Consider the following 21,967-nt stretch of genomic DNA (forward strand, 5'->3'; position numbering starts at 1 on the left):
ATTGTGTGATTGGATTGAGGAGTTCCTAAATAACAGAACGCAGCATGTCATTCTCAATGGAGAGAAGTCTTCTGAAGTAAGACTGATTTCAGGTGTGCCACAGGGGAGTGTCATAGGGCCGTTGCTATTCACAATATACATAAATGACCTGGTGGATGACATTGGAAGTTCACTGAGGCTTTTTGCAGATGATGTTGTGGTGTATCGAGAGGTTGTAACAATGGAAAATTGTACTGAAATGCAGGAGGACCTGCAGCGAATTAACACATGGTGCAGGGAATGGCAATTGAATCTGAATGTAGACAAGTGTAATGTGCTGTGAATACATAGAAAGATAGATCTCTCATCATTTAGGTACAAAATAGCAGGTCAGCAACTGGAAGCAGTTAATTCCATAAATTATCTGGGCGTACGCATTAGGAGTGATTTAAAATGGAATTATCATATAAAGTTGATCGTCGGTAAAGCAGATGCCAGACTGAGATTCGTTGGAAGAATCCTATGGAAATGCAATCCGAAAACAAAGGAAGTAGGTTACAGTACGCTTGTTCGCCCACTACTTGAATACTTCTCAGCAGTGTGGGATCCGTACCAGATAGAGTTGATAGAAGAGAGAGAGAAGATCCAACGGAGAGCAGCGCACTTCGTTACAGGATCATTTAGTAATCGCGAAAGCGTTACGGAGATGACAGATAAACTCCAGTGGAAGACTCTGCAGGAGAGATGCTCAGTAACTCGGTACGGGCTTTTGTTAAAGTTTCGAGAAAATACCTTCACCGAAGATTCAAGCAGTATATTGCTCCCTCCTACGTATATCTTGCAAAGAGACCATGAGGATAAAATCAGAGAGATTAGAGCCCACACAGAAGCATACTGACAATCCTTCTTTCCACAAACAATACGAGACTGGAATAGAAGGGAGAACCGATAGAGGTACTCAGGGTACCTTCCACCACACACCGTCAGGTGGCTTGCGGAGTATGGATGTAGATGTAGATGTAGAATGAAGTGTATACCTTCAGCCAGACAATCATCAGAGACGTGTTTGGAGGTAACTCAGTCAGAGTGAAATGCTTAGACACATTGTCCAGCGAGCGCAACAAGGTGAAAGTTCTCTGCTGATTTGGGGTGGCATTATGTGGGGCTGACGTACACCGCTGGTGGTTATGTAAGGTGCCATAACGGCTGTACGATACATGAACACCATCCTCCAACTGATAGTGCTACCATATCGGCAGCATATCAGCAAGGCATTCATCTTCATTGACGACAATTTGTGCCCCCATTATGTGCATCTTGTGAATGACTTCCTTGAGGATAGCAACATCGCTCAACTAGAGTGGCCGGAATGTTCTCCAGACATCAACCCTATCGACCATGCCTGGGATAGATTGAAAAGGATGACGTGACCCACCAACCACTCTGAGGGATCTACGCCAAATCGCCATTGAGGAGTAGGACAACTGGGACCAACAGTGCCTTGATGAAATTATGGGTAGTATGCCATGACGAATACAGGCATGCATCAATGCAAGAGGATGTGCTACTGGGTATTAGAGGTACTGGTGTGTACAGCAATCTGGACCACCACCTATGAAGGTCTCGCTGTATGGTGGTACAACATGCGATGTGTGGTTTTCATGAGCAATAAAAAGGGTGGAAATGATGTTTATGTTGATCTCTATTTCAATTTCCTGTACAAGTTCCAGAACTCTAAGAACTGAGGTGATGCAAAACTTTTTATGATATGCGTATTTTGTTTCGGGGGCGGGGCGAGGGGTGGTAAAACCCATGGTGACAGATGTAATTGTCATGGAAAACCCTCCTGGTATATTCAGCACAGGGAAGCAAGTCTGTGTGGCAGAATATTTCGCAGGTAATGGCCAGAACAAGGTCACTCAGCGCTGGCAGCAGTATATTGTGACAACAAAGCCCGGCTCTCCACACAATGCCAGAACATGTTTGTAGCTGTCAAGGCCATCAACTGTTGGAGGGACAGGGCTATCTCTCACTTTGCACACTTTTTGTTTATGTTGAGGTTAAGTTTTTAACTTTAAAATCCATCTAGAAACAAACACTGCATAGGCAAACACACAAGTATTCAATATTGTTTCACGTCTAACAATTACATCTTTCCTGGTCTTTTTGGTAGGATGTTAGAAGCCTATAATGAAAGTGTCACTCTCAGATCATCTCGGTAAATCATCATAGATAGTTTTCCATTAACCTGCTGTCCTTCACATATTCATGAATGGAGTAAATAAGGAAAATGGCAAATCTATCAGTGATATTGCTTTAATACATCAGCAGTTGTTAGGAACCACAGTAATAACTTTTTCACTCCATGTTTGTTGATTCCGTTCACAGTCAGCAATGCAGTTGAGCAGACATGTGATCCACTAAAGAAATACTTATTATCCAATTTTTAGCAAAATATTTGGTGAAAAAGCCTGATTCTTTCATGCTGTACTGTATCTTTGCTTGATAAAGAACTGAATTTCTTTTCATTATCCATCTTACTCACTTCGCTGTATTCAGTTAAATAAAACACTGAATGAAATTTTAAGATCTTTGCAGAGGTAAAAACACTTTACGTAGATTATGTATGGCATGTTTTATACTGCAGTCGCAGTGTGTGCAGTTTAGCTCACATATCAAAAATGTATTTTAAGTTGAGAGCATATATACCATTCTCAAGATAATGGTTTTTACATATTTGGGAGAGTTGTGCATGTTGCATCCACTGTTCTGGCCATATCCAAAATGAGCCAGGTGGCCATAACATACATTGTATTTCATAAATGGTTCAAGATATCGAAACAAGGTATTTCGCAAATGGTAACATGCAAACATGTGCTTCTATTGCATTATGTTTAATAATCAAAACTTTTTTATACCTCAAAATATAGATGTAACTACAATTTTTTCAACAGAAAGATGTACTTATTTTAACAGGATTAATATTTCATCAAAAAAGAATATTGTGGCATTGTACACATTAATAATATTTACAAGATTCGATGTGAGATACTCAGTTTTAATCAAAAACCTGTTGTCGTTATTTCACAAGATTTAATCACTAAATGTATAGTTATTTCAGTTTCCATTGAGACCTTTTGTCTATTAGCAACCTAAAGAATGCATTACAGCTAAATATAATGATATCAGCTTGCCAGCTACTCTCTTCAGTAATCTATTGCAATGGACTTTATATGGAGGCATCCGATATTCTACTTATGTTTCTTTTATCTTGTGACAAGTACCAGATGTAACTGCCTTCACCATCTTAACGCATCCAGAGCACCTGGGGACAGCAGCAGTGGTACACATTAACACATCAACAGCAGTCAAAGTGTGAATTCAATGTCCAATTTCAAACATAAGAATCTGATACAAGATAGTTGCTAAAGCAAGTATTTTTCTGTTGTATTTATTATCCATGTTTCAGAAAACAATGTGCATGTTGAGTGGATCAATCTTGATGAAAAATATTCCTTTTTCGTTTCTTGTCAAAATGAAGATTAGCAAGGATTTGCTTTCATTCTTATTAACTTCAGTTTGGTGTGTTAGTGTTTTTTGATTTCTTTCAAAGTCTAGCTTCTTGGAATAACAATGCACAGAATTACAGGGAATATTTTAATGGAAAACTCTTTGTGCAGTATAAATTACGGTGTGAAGGACAACTACTACTCGCCATGCAAGAGAAGCACTGAGCACCAAATAAGCTTAATGTGCCTCCAATGTTAAAAACAAGACTCATATTGCAGAAAAATGTAGAGGGTGAAAACTGTAGAGGAACATGACTACTTGAATATGTTAAGAAGGTTCATGTGGATATAATTTGCAGCAGTTGTTTATATTTTTTAGAGGGGCGTGGGATAGACTATCTTGGGTAACTGCATCAAGCCAGTCTTCAGACTGATGATCACAACAGCAACAACAATGATTTGTTTATGCTCTCAATGGGTATACTGCCTGATATGATTGTCTTCACTACATAATATTTCGGCAGGCCATCTGGCCACCGTCTTCAGGTGCGGCCGCTGAGTACACAATCATGCCAGAACTGAATGAACATCAGAAACAGCGGCTTATTTATACCCCGGGTCCAGGCCATTGCACCTGCGAGAGAAGCAGAAGAGCTGCCCCCTGCGAAGTGAAGAATTGCACCACTGCCGGCTCTGCGAAGCGAAGAATTGCAGCACTGCCAGCGGTAGAAACTGGCAAAAGTGATAAATCACAAATTAAGATGTAATGGATCAAAAACCAGAGCATTGTTGTTTAATATCACATAAAATAGGGTTCCATATCTTCTGCTGTTTCTGATATTCTTTCAGTTCCAGCGTGATTGTGTACTCAGCGATTGCACCTGAAGATGATGGCCAAAATATCGTGTAGTGAATCATTTGCCCAGTACATTTCCAATCCGTAAAATCCACTTCTGAGGGGCAGTTTTGGAATACTCATCTGCCAAAACCTCTTCATTGGTTTCACTTCAATTTCCAGATTCAAACTGCTGTATATGTGTAACAGAGTACGCCATACCTGACAAATAGAGTGGATGTTCTGCTGTGTCGTCTGAACAGAACACAGCCATGGCAAAATCACCACAGTGCTAAGATGTGAGCTGGTGCCACTGCCATAGAGGACTCGGCACCAACACTATGGGTGGCGCTGAGGGTGAAGATATGGACTTCACCTTGGCCAATTGCCAGCCAAGTACAATTCGCCAATGACTGGACAACAACAGACAGAAGCCTACTCGAAAGATAGAAGAGCGGCTCTTGCCCACTTGGTTATAGACCATCATCCAGGGCTGTCTTAGATAGGGAACATCACTTAGCGAACTCTACGAAGTGAACAGACAGTTGTTGTAAATTACATTTGCTATGAGCCGTGATGTTTATGTATTTTACTTGGCCACTGAGGGCCTTTTTTGTGTTATGTTACATGCAGTGTTGCAGATTTCATTATTCGATAAGTCACAAAGATAAGCAAACCTTTTTAACTGATTTGTGCGACTTTGTTACTAATTTGTTGGACTGTTGTAGAACTTTCACTATCCTATCCAGTTACCTGTCCCTGGGGTATAGCTGTGTAATAGTGGCAGTGAGAAATTGTCTTAGCAGTGTACTGCACAAGAAGCTGTTTCAGAAACTCACAAACTTGGCTTACCATGACAACACTGTCAACTCGGCTCCCACAGCAGTAGCAATGAGACCTTTACATGTTCCTAATAAAAACATTGGGGATCTCATACAAATTTTCCAATGCACACACAAAATTATATCTGCTTTCTTCACTTAGCTTAATTTAAATCTTGTTTAGCACAGTATCCAAAGGTATAACACACTGGCACTATTTCATATTTATAAAGAGACATACATATTCTAGAGTATAAAACAATGGAAACTCCACCTAGGAATACCAACAATGTAGGAAAAGACAGATCATCACGTACCGTAAAGAAGACAAGTTGCAGACAGATACAATTAAAAGACACTTACATAAAGCTTTTGGCCACAGCCTTCCATCAGTAAATGAGATACACACACCATTTATACTCAGAAGCAAGCACACCTAATGCACACAACTGCCAACTCCAGCATCTTGGGCCTGAATGCATTCCAGCCTAACATGCTGGAGATGGCAGTCAGTCTGCATGACGTGTGCTTGCTTCTGTGTATGAATGGTGTGTGTCTCTCTTACTGATGAAGCCTGTGGCCAAAAGTTTTATGTAAGTGTCTTTTAATTGCGCCTGTCTGCAACTTAATGTGTCTTATTTACAGTAAGTAGCAATCTGTCTTATTCTAGAGTATAATGACCACACACACTTCATTAAATATTTATAAATAATGTAAGTTCAGTTACTAAATAAATATTTTGGAATCACTGGATCAAAAAATATTGTCAGTATGCTCATGTCTGATTTCGGTTTCAAAAATGTCACTGTCATTTTTTTATAACCCAAACAAAATAAAGATTCCTCTTCGTTATTATTCAAAAAATCATTTTCACAGTCACAACAGTCACAAGGTACAATATCTTGTATTTATCAGGTACAAGTAATCCACTACCATTTTCTCTGTATTGGTGACTATATTTACCATCTCTTTGTGAGTAGCTGAAGAACTGAGAGTACAGTGGGTGTGAAGCATCTTTCTTCAAAGGTAATGGAGAACAGGACACATTGTGGTAACTTACATGTGACAGTGGATAGTTTGCAGACACCTGATAACAAAGAACATACTGCTGGTAAAAAAAAAAAAAAAAAAAAAAAAAAAAAAAAAAAAAAAAAAAAAAAAAAAAACAAAAACAAAATTTAATATCCCAAATAATAATAATAATGTCACAAAGTCATTACAGCAATAGATTGTCTGAAATCATGTAGTATAATAATGCACTACTATATTAGAAATTACATTAGGACATACACCGCATTATTATAAAAAATTAAGAAACTGATTGAAATTATCAGTGAATAAGCCTCTTTCTGTTATACTTTTTCTCAGAAACACATAAACAGGAAGATATCATACTGTCACGTAGTAGAAGAAGGTGTAATTAGACGAATGATGACCACTAACTTCACTTAACGAAGGTTTATTCAGCATTTGCACATAACAAGAGCAAGGAGCGAAATGCTTTCGGCCAGAACACTTACAGTATATATGCTACAGAACATTCCAGTACATTGATTCTTGACATTTGTGGATACTTCTAAAATGTACTCAAACCGAATATAGAAATTAAAATTGTACAGTCCATGTGAGTTTTGAACTAACGACCCTCCATGGAACAATTGAGTATCATAACCACTGCGTCACAGTGCTACTCAGCTTCTTCTGCAACATTCCTCCCTCCTTAAGGAACATTGCCGTGGTGTTTATGTCCTCCTCATCCAGGAACGAGTTATCAGTCCTGCATACTCCGACTCCTGATGACTGATTCTCGCCCTGGTGATCTTCTTAGAACTCCTTTTGTTACTATGCATTTCGTCACCTTCCGCTTGTTGCCTGTCTCTTGAGCTTCGAATTTACCCTGGGTTGCAGGATCCTTATACGGCTTCATTCGAGGGACGTGGACCATATCTCTGATCTTTCGTCATCTTGTGTCGGGGTCGAAATCTTCAACTTCATAAGTAACATCAGACAACTGTCTTACAACCTTATAAGGTCCAAAGTAATGCCCGAAGAGCTTCTCAGAGAGACCAACCATCTGAACAGGAGTGAAGATCCAGACGAGGTCACCAGGCTGGTAGACAACAGGGCAGTGGCTCATGTCATACCTTCAGCAATCGTTTTCTTGAGCCTGTAGCATGTGGAGTTGAGCCAACTGCTGAGCTTCCTCAGCTCTGGTTAACACCTGGTCGATGTAGTCATCGTCCACCTCATCAGGATGTAACAGAAACACAGGGTCCATCGTCGTAGTCACCTCACACCAATGCACCAGGAAAAATGGCATCCTGTGGTGTCTTGTTTGGCGGTGTTGTAGGCAAACGTCACGAAAGGTAGCACCTCGTTCCAGTTGCTCTGCTCAACATAGACGAACACTGATAGCATGTCGGCCAAGGTCTTATTAAGGTGTTCAGTAAGCCTGATAGTTTGCAGATGGTAGGCAGTCATCATGTGACGAGTAATGTTGCACCCACAGTTTATCTCTGTCACAAGATTCGATTGAAAAACTTTCCCTCAATCCATAATTCACGACCTTGGGGCACCGTGTTTTAATACAATGTCTTCCATGATGAATTTGGCTACCTTGGATGCTTCAGCTGGTTTCACGGCTTTTATAACGGCATAGTGTGTCAGATAATCAGTGCAAACAATAATTCATCTATTGCCACTAGCAGATGTTGGAAATCGTCCAAGTAGGTCAATCCCAACACACTGGAAAGGTGTTTCGGCCGGTGGAATTGGTACAAGTTGGCCAGGTGGTTTTTGAAGAACTGTCTAACTCCTCTGGCACTCTCAACAGAGCGACACATAGTGACGGACACCTCTAAATAAACCCGGCCACAAAAATCTCTTGCGGATTCTATCATATGTCTTAATAAATCCTAAATGTCCAGCCTCACATGTATCATGGAATTTCTGTAGAATATCTAAGTGCATGTGCTGGTAGCCACCTCTTTCCAAACAAAGTAATCCATTAACTACCTTAAATTGTTCTTCCACATCCTCCGACTGATTTAAAGCAAGCATAATTTGAGATATCTTGGTGTCCCTCTTCTCCTCAGCAAAGAGATCCTGGAGTGCAGTGAGACGGTCACTATCATCATCGAAGTCTTGATGGTCTTGCACAGGGTTTCTTGAGAGACAGTTGGCATCTTGGTGTTTTCTTCCACTTTTGTGCACTATGGTAATGTCATACTCTTGAAGACGTAGTGCCCACCTGGCGAGTCGTCCTGTTGGATCATTAAGACCTGTCAACCAAAAAAGTGAATAATTGTCTGTACCAAACAACATTACCTTAAACTCATACAGGCCCTCAGGGCACCTACTTCGATTTGCCATTATCCTGAGTACATGTCCATGGTTGAGAAAAACTTAGCCCCCTTCAGACAATCTAGTGTATCATCAATTCATGGAAGGGGGTAAACATCCTTTTTAGCTATCTTATTAAGCTTCCTGTAATCAGCACAAAAGCACCATCCTTCTTCATGATAAGGATCACTGGTGACGACTATGGACTCTGCGAATGCTGAGTGATGTCATTCTAAATCATTTTCTCTTCCTCGTCGCGAATTATTCAACATTCTGTTGCTGACACCCGGTACACCTTCTGGCTTATTGGTTGATGGTCTCCAATGCTTCACCATCAATTTGTCTAATTTGCTCTTCACTTGTGGATTGAAGCATGGCAAGTAGCTGCTTCTGTTGTTCCTTAGTGGGATCTGGTGATAGTTGAGCTAGAAGATCTTGTCTCATAGTGATAGTGCTAATTTCACTGACAGACTTGGCGTGGGAGGTTTCTATGATGCTCAGCTGTTTTTCAATTAATGGCTTAGCAGTTGCTATGCACATGCGTCTTGGAAGGATCCGTGGTTCTCGGCAACTGTCGACTATCCACAATACACCGAATCTGTTCTTAAACGAGACGACAGAGGCTGGGATGACCAAGTTATTCTTCAGTGGGATGCTTCTCTTACATTCCACTACAAGATCAATCGGTTGATGCATGGCATGAAATGTGACAGTTACCTTTCTAGTGCTGACTGCAGGAATGATCACTTCATCCAGCACACACAGTCTCCACACACTCAGATACGCACCTTCCTGTCCACAGTATCTCATCTCATCTAGCATAATCTTCAAGTGACCACAATCTATAATTGCCCGAGAGAAGCTTTCAAAAAGTCCCACTCAAGAATGACATCATGACTAGACTCTTGTAAGATGATGAATTGTAACGGCTGTGTATGGCCACTTATACCCACACAAACGGTACATCTTCCTGTAGGTTTTACATATTTCCCATTAGCCCCCTTCAGCAGAGATGTTTTGTTGTTGACAAATACGGTTTTCTGCAAGTGGTGATGGTACTTCTCCGAAATGACGTAATATGATTCTCCAGAGTCCACAAGAGCTTGGGCTGGGTGGCCATCCATGAGGATATCGATGCAGTTTCCTATCATTTTTGTAGTGATCGACGGCGGAGGATTTTTCTCTTTGGCAGCCTCACCTCCAAGGAAGGTCGCACCCTTTAGTTTTCCAGGTTGCGGCAGCTAGGTGATCAGATGGAGCTTCTAAATGGCGATGGAGACCTTGATCGGCATGTTGGGGAGCATCCTCTCCAGCAGCTAGCTACGTCGTTCTGCACCCACATCTTCTTGTTCATCTTCGCCGTCCCAGATTTGGCATCGGCTAAGATTGGTCTGCTGTCTTCTGGCATGGGCGCCATCAAATATCCGCTGTCTTTCTCAACAGTAGCACACCACATGTCCTGGTTGTCCACACTGGGAACATTCTGGTTGGTTATCCTGGGTCTTCCTTGGTGCCCAAATAGGTTCCTCGTGCGGCATTGTAGGAACGTAACTTCACCTGCGTCTTGACTTTTTCACTGTTTCAAACAGAAATGAAGGACGAGAAATTGGGTTCAATGTCTGTTCCACTTTCTCCCTTATGACCTCTTGAAACATCTAGGTATTTTGCTCACCGTGCAATCCAAGTACCTTCTGAACTTCATCTCTCACTATCTGAAATAGAACACTTGTGAAATCAGTTCCTTCCTCCATCACAGACATCGATGTGACATTTGGAACCCGTTCAAACTTTTGAATGTAATTATTTTTTGATGCATTATCTCAATATACTGGCACTATTTTATGAAGTTATCTGCTGTCGAAACCTCCTTCAGGAGTAGGGCTTGATGCATGTCTACAGCAACACCCCTCATGAGATGTGCAACCTTATCTTCTTCCTTCATATGAGGATCCACTATTTTACACAGCTGCAAGACATCTTGAATGTAGGATGCTGTAGTTTCTCCTGGACACTGTGCCCTGCACTTTAATTTATCTTCAGCCTTACACTCCTCCTTGTTGTTCATTGCTTGGCAGTGCCCTCCAAGTAGAAAAATACATTAGCCAAACACACAGTATCATCCCATTTGTTAAATTTGGCTATACACTCATATACCTTCAACCACTTGTTTGGATCTTGGCCATTGTCACCAGAGAACCCATAAAGATGTCTCATGTGGTGGCACACAGTTGCTGTCAATGTAATGTCTTCTTCTTCTCTTGTCTCCAATAGATTGCGACCTGCTGAATATGGCTCTAACTCGGGTTTCTCGCCACATAAACAGTGCCTCTGTCATAGCCTGATGGGAGTCACTGTGTCGCCGATAATGTGCGCTATCAAAAGTTCCAATACCCAGCGTCTCCACCAGAATAATGTCATGTAGAAGAGGGTGTAATTGGATGAATGATGAACACTAACTTCACTTAACGAAGACTTATTCAGCACTTGCACAACACATACAGTATATATACAGCTACAGAACATTCCAGTACAATGATTCTTGACATTTGTGGATATTTCTAGAGTGTACTCGAACCGTAACTACTATACCATGGTGCTACTCAGCTCCTTCTGCCACAAAACAATAAACAAATATTATTAAATTATTTATAACCTATGTCAACATGATTGTTAACTGGTTTTGAGAATAAGTATGTTCATTTGCTTTTGTATTATAAGAATGAATATTATCTCTGTGTTTTACTTCTAATATATTCTTCTTCATCCAAAATAAAAATAGTAGACCTATAAATCTATAGCCGTCATAATTGTCTGACAAGAAAATAAAGGTGTACAATGAGCTTTCCACACACAAGAAAACTGTAAAAGCCAACAAAAACTGTTCAATAATGGGTAAAAGGATTATCCAGAGGCAAATGTTCCAGAGGTAGACAATGTCAGTGAAAAGTTAAAACTGAATACTAATTTCTTTTATTATTATTATTATATTTATTTCTTTATCCATCCCTAGACAATAAGTATCATTTGGATGTTGTGCAAATGTTCACATAACTTTGATATAAATGATTTACAAGTAAAGTTCTTATTTGATGTTGAGTTGACTACTAAATAAACTTTTGGGGCAAAGATGGGCACTGTCAATAATTATTTTCTGCAAGTATGCACAAATGATACAGCATTAATCTTTTACATTCCTTTATCCTATATGACACACATCTTTACTCAATACAAAGAAAATTCAGAGTGTAATACAAATAATGGAAAGAGCAAAGGCAATCTCTCACTGCATAGTTGAGGCACTCAGTGGTTAATTTATTACCGTCATTATCACAGTGACTCTTCAATTGAACAGGCCTGTGGAGGCACTCCTAATGAGTTTTAGTTGCTGACAATAATAATTAGTACCAGTTGAACTATGATATATGTAATGACAATAAAGGACACAAAAGTAATTTTCATGTGAACTTTGCCTCCTAGTCTAAGGTTCAGAGTAAATTTTTGTGCTTTGGTGCATAGCTATCAAACTTTCAGTTAATATTGAACATTAAACTACGAATTCCTACAAAATGAAAAAATAAATCTAAATCATTACCCATCAGCCACTTTTTCTACAAACAATCTGAATACCTATAGTCAACAAATGAAAAGTTTTGTAGCTATGTGGCAAGTAGCAGTGTTCATCGTAAAGCTGAATGACAAGTAGCAGTCTACCGTAAATAGGATTTAGAATTTACAAAGAGGACAAGTATGTAGGAAATCAGTGCAATTGGGTATCCAGAATAACACTCATGGTTGAAAGACTGAAACTGTAATACTTTATTAGAATTAGCATGGACAGTCATACTGATAAATTAGCCTATGTCAGATACAAAGACAGATTATATCATTGAATAAAACCTTATCTGTTTATAAGCTGTGTCATTTTTAATAAAACACTCAGAACTTTCAATGGCTATCCCCACAACCGTTGTCAGGAGTAAAAACCACTGACTGTTGGGGCTGGCACAGTTTTCTACTTATATAGGCACGATTGTAGCATCTGGCGCCAATCATAGAGGGCTGAAATGATGTGCCTGAAGATGAGTTGGGCAGCTCATAGCAGATCTAGCCCATTGCAGGACCAAGTGACATCAAGTGGCAAGAGGGACCGGCACCACATTCGAAATTACTGCACCCACCTCCCTGCAAGTGTCAAAACATCTGTCTTTGCTATCTTTCAATATCCAAAGCCTTGACCCAATCGGTGCTAAGTGTATACCCCTGGTTTCTGTTCAATTGTTGCTAATTATTCTAATCTTAGCCACCTCCTTTATAACGGAATCTCAATATGTCGACACATGAACCAAGACTCTCATCTTTTCAAATTGTGTTTTGTGTCCATTTTCTAGGCAATAATCAGCTATGGCTGACTTGTCAAGCTCCCTTTGTTTAATATGTCACTTGTGCTCGGTATAACACTTCACAACTGTACATGGGATACCATATGCAGTAGGTATACAAAGAGCTATGTAGTCTTTAACAGAGTGCAGCAAATCTTGTTATCATCAGGGTTAGCCAGAACAATGGTCCCAGTCCATGAGTTTGCAGCCAGTCCATGTGTTTGCAGAACACTTCCTAACTTTCTGCCTGTTCCCCCACACTGTGGCAGTAAAGCAGCCGGCTTGGTCTCTTCTACTGATCCAAGAGGCATCCTTCATCAGTGACACCTGGAAGAATTCTCACTTCCTGTAACCATTCTGTCTGAACATGTACTTCAACTGCTGCAATTCAGACTTTAGTTGGTCATAGTCAGAAATAACCTTTGCTCTGTGTACAAACATTTTCAGGATCACTTTCTTGTGTAAAGGGTGAAAACTATCAGCATTCAAATATTGATCAGCATGCATTGGTTTCCTGTACACTGAATGACAAAGCCAGCCCCCTGGCTTCTGCTCAACTAAAACATTCAAGAATGGTAGACTGCTATCCACCTTGACAGTAAATTTAATGTTTGCTATAGCGAAGCACCACATTGAAACTGTTGCAGTGGACAGAATTTTTAACTGGACTAGTCATTCCCTAGAGAGCCAGTGGATGCATTGGAGAAGATAATAGCTTGATCTTAATGCCAGAACCTACTTGAATGCCATTAACCTTTTCACCAATCAACTGGGAGTGCGTGGACATAACAATGGCAGCACAACAACGTACAAGTTTGTGCAAGGCAATGTCTAAGCAATGCAACAAATTTCACCACTTAACTCACGGAGAAACTGACATAAGGGCCATAGAACAGTCATTAACCTCTCCAACAAAGAACTAAATGACAGCTCTGTGGCAGCATTGAGTAAAGATTTCAATTTTTCTCCAGCCACAAGACTTCTGCTCATATCAGATATTGTTAGTGGAACAGAGCAGTGCATTCAACATCTCTCGCCTGTTGCAGCTGATGACGTTGGGCTTACTCAAAGTCATATGATGGCTAAGCCACTGAAATCTAATATTAACCAGGAGGAATGACGTGACATGTGCTTATTAGATGGCAATAATGGCTTAGTAGTCTTTCGAGCCAACAAAGGAAATGCAGCCATGGTACTGAGCACTGACGACTACCACCTGAAGAAGCTACCTTTAGTAGAATATGATACGTACCAGAAGTTCAGTCATGATCTGACTGTCAGAAAAACTGGGAAATGACAGAACTCTTGTTTACCAGGTGAAGAAATTAATGCCTCGTGCTGCTAAACCTCCCAGGCTTTATGAATTGCCAAAAATACATAAGGAAGATGGCATTCTTAGCCTCCCCCTGTTATTTATTTATTTTGTTTATTTATTTATTTACATGTCATGTTCCATAGGACCAAACTGAAGAGCAAATCTCCAAGGTCATGGAACGTGTCAGTTAGTGCAATCAGTTTCCCAAACTGGGACATAGTGAACACTATGTTGCAAATTCACAGACACTTGTTTAAGTATTCAAGAAAATGAAAATATTCAAGGGTGTCAGTATGTGACACAATGGATCTTCTGGTTCAGCAGTTCCACCTGGAATCACTGAATATTTCTGTTGTGTTGTAATGACAACATACTTCTTGTACTACTATGAATATTATAAGATGACAGAAGGGACAGAGACTGGATCACCACTGTCTCCAGCAGTCACAAATTTCTTTGTGGAGCACTTTGAGGAACAATTTCTGAACTCTGTAGCCTTTCGTCCATCTTGCTTCCTACACTTTCCTGATAAGGCCTCATGGCAAAAATGCACTACAGCAATTCGTCAATTACATGAATGGCATCCATCCCAACATCAAATTTACCATCACAATGGGTGCAGGAAACCAATACATACTGATCAATACTTGAACACCTTATACAAGAAAGTGGCCCTGAGCTAGTACATTAGTATATTAGTACACACAACAAAGATTATTTCTGATGATAATCACCTACAGTCTGAATTTCAGCAATTTAGACATGGGTTGAGAGAGAATTATTATAGCAAGGGAGACATTGCAAATCATTGTGAATTGGCAAATGAGGCCAAACCAGCTGCTTTCCTGCCATATTGTAGGGCACTGAGCAGAAACTGAGGACTTGGGCTGAGATCAATGTTCCAGTTAGCCCCCAAGATACAAGATAGGCTGCACCCTGTTCGCCCAGCGCATATGGTATCCCTTGTGAATGCACTAGCATCCATGTAGGTCAAATAATCTGCACAGTTGCAGAGTATTGTACTGTGCACAAATGACATATTAACGAAAGGGAGCTTGATAAGTTAGCCATAGCTGCCTGGAAAACACACAAAATACACTTTGAAAAGATGAGAGTGCTGGTTCATGTGTCAACTTCTAGGATTTTGTTTTTAAGGATACAGCTGATATTAGAATAAAACAGCAACAATTTAACAACAGAGACCAGGCATACACACTTAGCAGGGAATGGGGGCGAGCTGTGGATATCAAAAGTAAGCAAAGACGGATGCTTGGCACCCGCAGGGAACCGGGTGCCAGGCCCCTGCATAACTTGATGTCACTCAGCCCCACGCTACTATGAGCTGCCAAACTCACCTTTTGTGAATGTATTGATTCGGCCCTCTCTGACTGGTGTCAAAAGTCACAATCGTGCCTACACAAGCAGAAAACCATTATAGTCCCAGCAGTCAGTAGTTTCACTCCTGACAATGATGGCCATTGAAAGCTCAAGTCTTTATTTGAAATGATGTGGCTTGAAAACTGAGAAGCTTTTATTCAGACATTTCACTATGAAACACTCAACAGAGGATAGATTAAATCACTCTTTCAAAGCAAAAAGGATCAACAAAATCCACCATGAGAATGATGCATTCACCATATAAAATCTCTCCCAAGGATGCTCAAGTCCACTGGTTGGTGCAGCGCATTAGTACCGCCTTAAGTGTGTGCTGCCAACATTCGATGAGGCCATCTGGGGACAGTACGCTGTTGTCCGAAAGCACTGAATGCTGTCGTGTTGTCTGAATGCTGTATCATGACAATGAATGGCCAAGAAAGGAAACTTCCTGCCTGTGCAGCTGGCATTTTTCATCATTTGCAGCTATTCTGAATGTCTGTGGCACTTCAAAGATTTCCTGCAAATGCCCTCTACATGTTCTGAAGAAGCTGAGAATATGAGAAACTCATCCAAATAAGGGAAGAACCTTAGTAACGAAATGTTGCATTGTTTGGGCAGCATTTACCCCAAACAGCATGAAAAGTAATTCGTAAATTCTAAATGGTATAATAATGCCATCTTCCAGGGCCTAAGGACACAGTCTGACAACTGAGCACGCTGAAAACTAATGTGCTGGCTAATGTAGGATAAAAATTCTGTTTGTGGGTATGGAGTATCTATCTGGCACTGTAAAAGTGTTCAGAGCCCACTAATCTGTTCTTTCTTTAGTATTTGGCACCAGGAGGATGGAGGAAGCCCAAGTGCTGTCTGAAGGTCATACAATCCCTGACAGTAACAATTCATCGATTGCCTCCGTAGTGGCATGTAAGTTGTCTGGTACCAGCCTTTGGGCTTTATGGAAAACAGGGGGTCCTAGCATAGTATTCATTTTACACATGGTATGCAGATCTAGAAAGTGACGACCTCACATTGTACTTCCTGCTGCGCTGAGAATGGAAGTATTACAACGAGCGCACAGCCACATATTATCAGGCCATAGAGGGAAAAAAAACTGATGGAAGTGTAGCTGAAAGATTTTGGTGGAAGAAACATCACAGTAATGTAGAACAATAGGTAAGAAACTACGTACCATGTGCACAAAGAGCACTTTGGAGTCATCAGAAAATTCAGTTACAGTGACTACCCGAAGCTGACAAACCAACCATTTTCTATCCTAGGACTGGCTGTCTTAGAACCTTTTAATAGCACACAAAAGAGTAATAAATATGTTCTTATGATGATAGAGCAGTTTTCATGATATTTAGTAATGGCAGCAATTCCAGATCAGAAGACAAGTACTGCAGCACAGGCAATGGTAGACAATTGGTTACAGAAATTTGGTGTGCAACAAACCATTATGATGGATCAGTGAACTAACTTTGTATACAAACTAATGAAACAATTATGTTGCTTACTGAAAATTAAGAAGTTACATACCAGCCCACTCCATCCTCAGATGAATGGACAGACAGAACAAGTCCACCATATTTTATCCAAACTGATAATTCATTACGTAAATGCACAGCATTTGGACTGAAGTGTATATTTACACTTTGTCATCAGAACACATAAATCAAAAGTTCATACTGGAAGTGGCCTCTCGCCATACATGGGCAGAAAATGCAGTCACCTTCTGATGTACTTCAACCTAAACTAGGTCCACAGAGCGAACTGTGAATAATTTAGTGACAAAATTTGAGAGATATTTAGTACAGGATAAAGTGGGCCAACACAAAAGCTTTAAAGAGGCAAGAATATGTTAAGTTATTTCACCAGTCAATGCAAAATTACAGTTGCCACTTACAGCTTCTATAGTCCATGTAAGAAGAGTCAAGTAGAAGTGAGGTTGATGCATTGTCACGGATTCCTTCAGCCACTGCAGAAAAAGAAGAACTAGCAAGGAAAAAGGAACATCAGAAAAATGTACCTTACGCACTTAGGTCTAGGATATAGTGTGAATTTCATGTGAAATGCACTTATGGTATTTGTTAGTTATTAAGGTTAGTCTTAATTTTCTTTACTTGTTGTATTCTTTGTTTATGTACTTGTATAAAAGAGTTAGGGGATTAACAGTACTTCCATTTCTCTTAGGAATTAAAACTCCTCTATTGAGAAGTTGATGACTATGTTGCTACATTTAACAGAAGTAGTACCACAAACACTCATACAAAAGAAACTATGTTAGTTGGATGCAGAAGGAAGGCTGTTAAAAACTGTATTTGGAACAGCAGATAATGAAGATATTGGAAATTTAAATAATACAACTGGAAATGTGCAGGAGTTAGTGCAAGATACAGAAGCAAAAGAAGATTGGCACACAACATGCATACGAGAAAATACAAACCACGTGAAGCAAACTAGATGAGATGTAGTGATAGCAACATTGTTATGAACCTTAGCAGACAGATTAGTCGATACAAGGATTGAGGTCTTAGCAGACAGATTAGACAATGCAAGGATTGAGGTCAACACTCTGCATGAAGCAGCACATCATGCTCCTCATACACAACCAAGTGCAATGTTATTACGTCCAAAGCAAATTCTGATGACATTACAGAAAGCACAAACAGGCTTTCCAGAGTGACTACAACACGTCAAGCCTCCAACCAGTAAGAATATAGCTTTATTTTACTGCATATCTCACGAAGAGTGGATATTGAGTATGCTAGATCGCACAATAAAATACAATCTCCAGTGGTAGGAATAAATGTGCAAGACCAGTGTTACACGGTACATCATACCCATTTAAATGGGATGCAATTGGGAAATGGATATAGAGTCAAATTCAAGAAGTATTATTAGTTACCAAACAGAGGGATGCTCATGTCATTGTGTCTGTACCAGATTTAAAAGACTGTATTAGAGAAAATTTTAATATTTGTCAAACAAGTGTGATACAAATGAACAAACAGTCATGTGAGATTCAGTTGTTTTATTTTTTTTTTTTTTTTTGGAAAAGGGGATGGGGGAGGCGCGTGGCGGGATAGGGGTTGCAAGCAGCAGTTGGGGAATTGTAGGACTCCCCTTGATAGGTGAGGGGTGCACTACACAAAGGAAGCAGCTACTAGGGCAACACTGCAGGTGGGGGTCTTGTTTTATGCTGTGCAGTACTCTGAGGTAATCTGATGAACAATTGCCAAATGACATGCAGATAGTGAAGCCGGACAATGTTCAGAATAATGACACTCCAACTGTCAAAATTTTATTAGTAAATAGTCAGAGCATTTGTAACATGTACCTAAATTTACAGCCACCCAGGAAATTTCTTGCACTCAAATTATTATTGGGACTGAGATCTGTCTGAAACCAGAAGCAGGAATGATAACAGGCATAGGTTAGCAAACAACTACCACCATCGTGCCTCAGCAAAAGATTTTGCAGAGAACCCAAAAAATATCTGGTACTATTTAAAACCACTAAGTAGGTCTAAGGCTTCTATCCAGACACTCACTGACCAATCTGGTGTAGCAGTAGAAGCCAGCAAAAGAATAGGCAAAGTTTTAAATTTCACATTTAAGAAATCATTCATGCAGGCAAATCGTACAAACATACCTTCATCTCATCATCACACAGACTTGTATATGGAGGGCGAAGTAAAATAAGCATCCCTGGTGTAGAGAAACAACTAAAAGAGTTAAAAGCAAATAAGTCACCAGGTCCAGATGGAATCCCAGCGCTGTTTTACAGAGAGTACTCTACAGCATTGGACCCTTACTTAGCTTACATTAATTGTGGATCTCTTGCCCAGCAAAAAGTCCCAAGCAACGGGAAAAAAAATACAGATGACTTCTGTATATAATAAAGTTAAAAGAATGGACCCGCAAAATTACAGACCAATATTCTTCACATTGATTTGCTGCAGAATTCTTAAGCATTTTCTCAGTTTGAATACAATACATTTCCTTAACACTGAAAAGCTTCTGCCCACAAACCAGCATGGTTTTAGAAAGCACAATCCATGTGAAACTCAAGCATGTCCTTTTCTCCCACATATCCTGTGAACCATGGATGAAGGGCAACAAACCGAGTCCATATCCCTTGATTTCTGAAAAGCATTTGACATGTAAACCACTGCAGATTGTTAATGAAGGTACAAACATATGGAATAGATTCCCAGATATGTGAGTGGCTTGAATGCTTTTTAAGTAACAGAACATAGCATGTTGTCCTAGACAGCAAGTGTTCATCAGAGACAAGGGTATCATCAGGAGTGCCGCAGGGAACTGCAAAGGACTGCTCTTATTTTCTGTATACATAAATGATCTGGTGGACAGGGTGAACAGCAATTGTAGTTCTTAAATCAATTTCACGACATATGTACTTCTAAAATTTTCAGATAACTGCTATTCAAATGCTGTAACTTAATTTCTTGTGTGTTATGCTCAAGAGAAGTATAACAACAGAAAAAAAATATTACCATTAGTATATTAAAGCACTTTAAACATTTTATACAAGGAATTCTCGTAATTATTTCCAAATACATTATTAAGTATATCGAACAAAAACTGACCCACTTCCAGGAAACTTCACATTACTTGATAATGGTCTTAATTCATGCAGAAAGAGAGTCCACAACTTTCTTCAGATATGCCATATCCAGTTCAAGTCACTCATTGATGATAAGATACCACAGATCAATATGCAATGATGTTGACGCCTACATTTCACCCGCTGTTCCAAAAATTCCTGTGAGAATTTGGGATACGGACAGGTGTAGAAAATCAAAGATATGTACATAAATTAACAAACATTCTACTGAAAATGTTCACATGAGACATCCACACATGATCAGAGTACAGTGCTAGCTGAACAGTCAGAGTCAAATCAGTTGCTCTCAGTGGTCAGCGATGTTGTTGTTGTGGTCGACAGCCAGCCACTAAAACACCCCCCCCCCCCTCCCACATAATGTGTGGAGCCCAAGGGAGGAACTGTTGAAGCGGTGCTGAGGTCAACAAGGCAATGTGGCGCAGTCAGCACTGGCATTGTGTACGGAAAGTTTGCCTGACCTGTCGCATCATAGCCCGTTTCTCATAGGCAATGAGGTGCAGATGCGCGTAACCAATTTTACCATGGCAGGCACTTCCACAAGACCTGATGTGGATCCCACACCGCACAGCAATACTCCAGAACAGGGTGGACAAGCGTGGTGTAAGCAGTCTCTTTAGTAGACCTGTTGCACCTTCTAAGTGTTCTGCCAATGAATCGCAGTCTTTGGTTTGCTCTACCCACAATATTATCTATGTGATCATTCCAATTTAGGTTATTTGTAATTGTAATCCCCTAGTATTTAGTTGAATTTACAACTTTCAGATTTGTGTGACTTATCGTGTAATAGAAATTTAGCTGATTTCTTTTAGTACTCATGTGAATAACTTCACACTTTTCCTTATTCAGGGTCAATTGCCACTTATTGCACCATACAGATATCTTATGTAAATATAAAACTTTGAACAGCTGCTAAGGTTCAGTGACCGTGTCAGAATTACATTAGAACAAATAAGCCCTTGGTCACAAATATTAAGTCAAAATTGACCAAGTTTTGACACTGCTATGAGCGTCGTCTTCAGAATTAGACTAATTGTTCTAAAACATATTAAGTTTGTACTGACTGGAAAAAGATGCAGTATATACAAGTCACATATTAAAAAATGCTGACCACTCAGCTATCGAGGCAGACAGCAACTAGAGAGACGTGGGTGAAATGTCAGTGGTGAGGATGTCGGCATGCAGCCACCATGCATACCAAAGGGACTCTGATCTGATCAATGTGATGGTGTACTTCAAGAGGGTGGTGCAACTGATGTGAGCCACTAACTTAAAAGCCAGTGTGAACTACGATGCATGTAGCCTATGCGGTGACTGACAGTGATAGGCTGGAGGCCGAGAGGATGCAGGAATTCTAGGCTGGAGGCCGAGAGGATGCAGGAATTCTGGGTACCAATCCGTTTTGCATCATTGATAAAGTAAGTGCAAGCACTGTTGTGTTGAACTCATGTTGGGAAGAGGCACTGACGTTGTTAGTGACAGTTGGAGGTGAATAGTGCAACTGACAGTGGTCGCATCAGCATTGCGTTTAGTTCAGATTCATCCGATGTGTCCCGAATGTAGCACTGTAGAGCATTGTCAACCTGTAGTAGGTGTGTGGTAATCAAACTTGGGACCAGGTCAGTGTGCTCAATGGAGTAGATGATGTCTTGTGGAAATTGGTAGTAGGCAGGGATTGTGCTGCATTTTACCCAATTATGCAGAAGAGACGTGGTGACACTGTGCTATGCAGCCGGAAAGGCATGCCTGACAATGCTAGTGGTGGA

At 40.2% G+C, this 21,967-nt stretch overlaps 1 protein-coding gene across 1 annotated transcript in view; it reads right to left on the reverse strand.

Annotated features, from left to right (window-relative positions):
• LOC124795866 (probable RNA-binding protein 46) overlaps positions 1-21,967 on the reverse strand; it is a 166,140-nt gene that overhangs the window by 25,589 nt on the left and 118,584 nt on the right. The window contains exon 5 of the mRNA XM_047259948.1: positions 6,108-6,231. Coding sequence (XP_047115904.1) covers positions 6,108-6,231 — 124 coding nt within the window. The remainder of the gene's footprint in view (positions 1-6,107; positions 6,232-21,967) is intronic.

This window comes from Schistocerca piceifrons, chromosome 4 (genome assembly GCF_021461385.2).
Source record: "Schistocerca piceifrons isolate TAMUIC-IGC-003096 chromosome 4, iqSchPice1.1, whole genome shotgun sequence".
In the NCBI taxonomy this organism is placed as follows: domain Eukaryota; kingdom Metazoa; phylum Arthropoda; class Insecta; order Orthoptera; family Acrididae; genus Schistocerca; species Schistocerca piceifrons.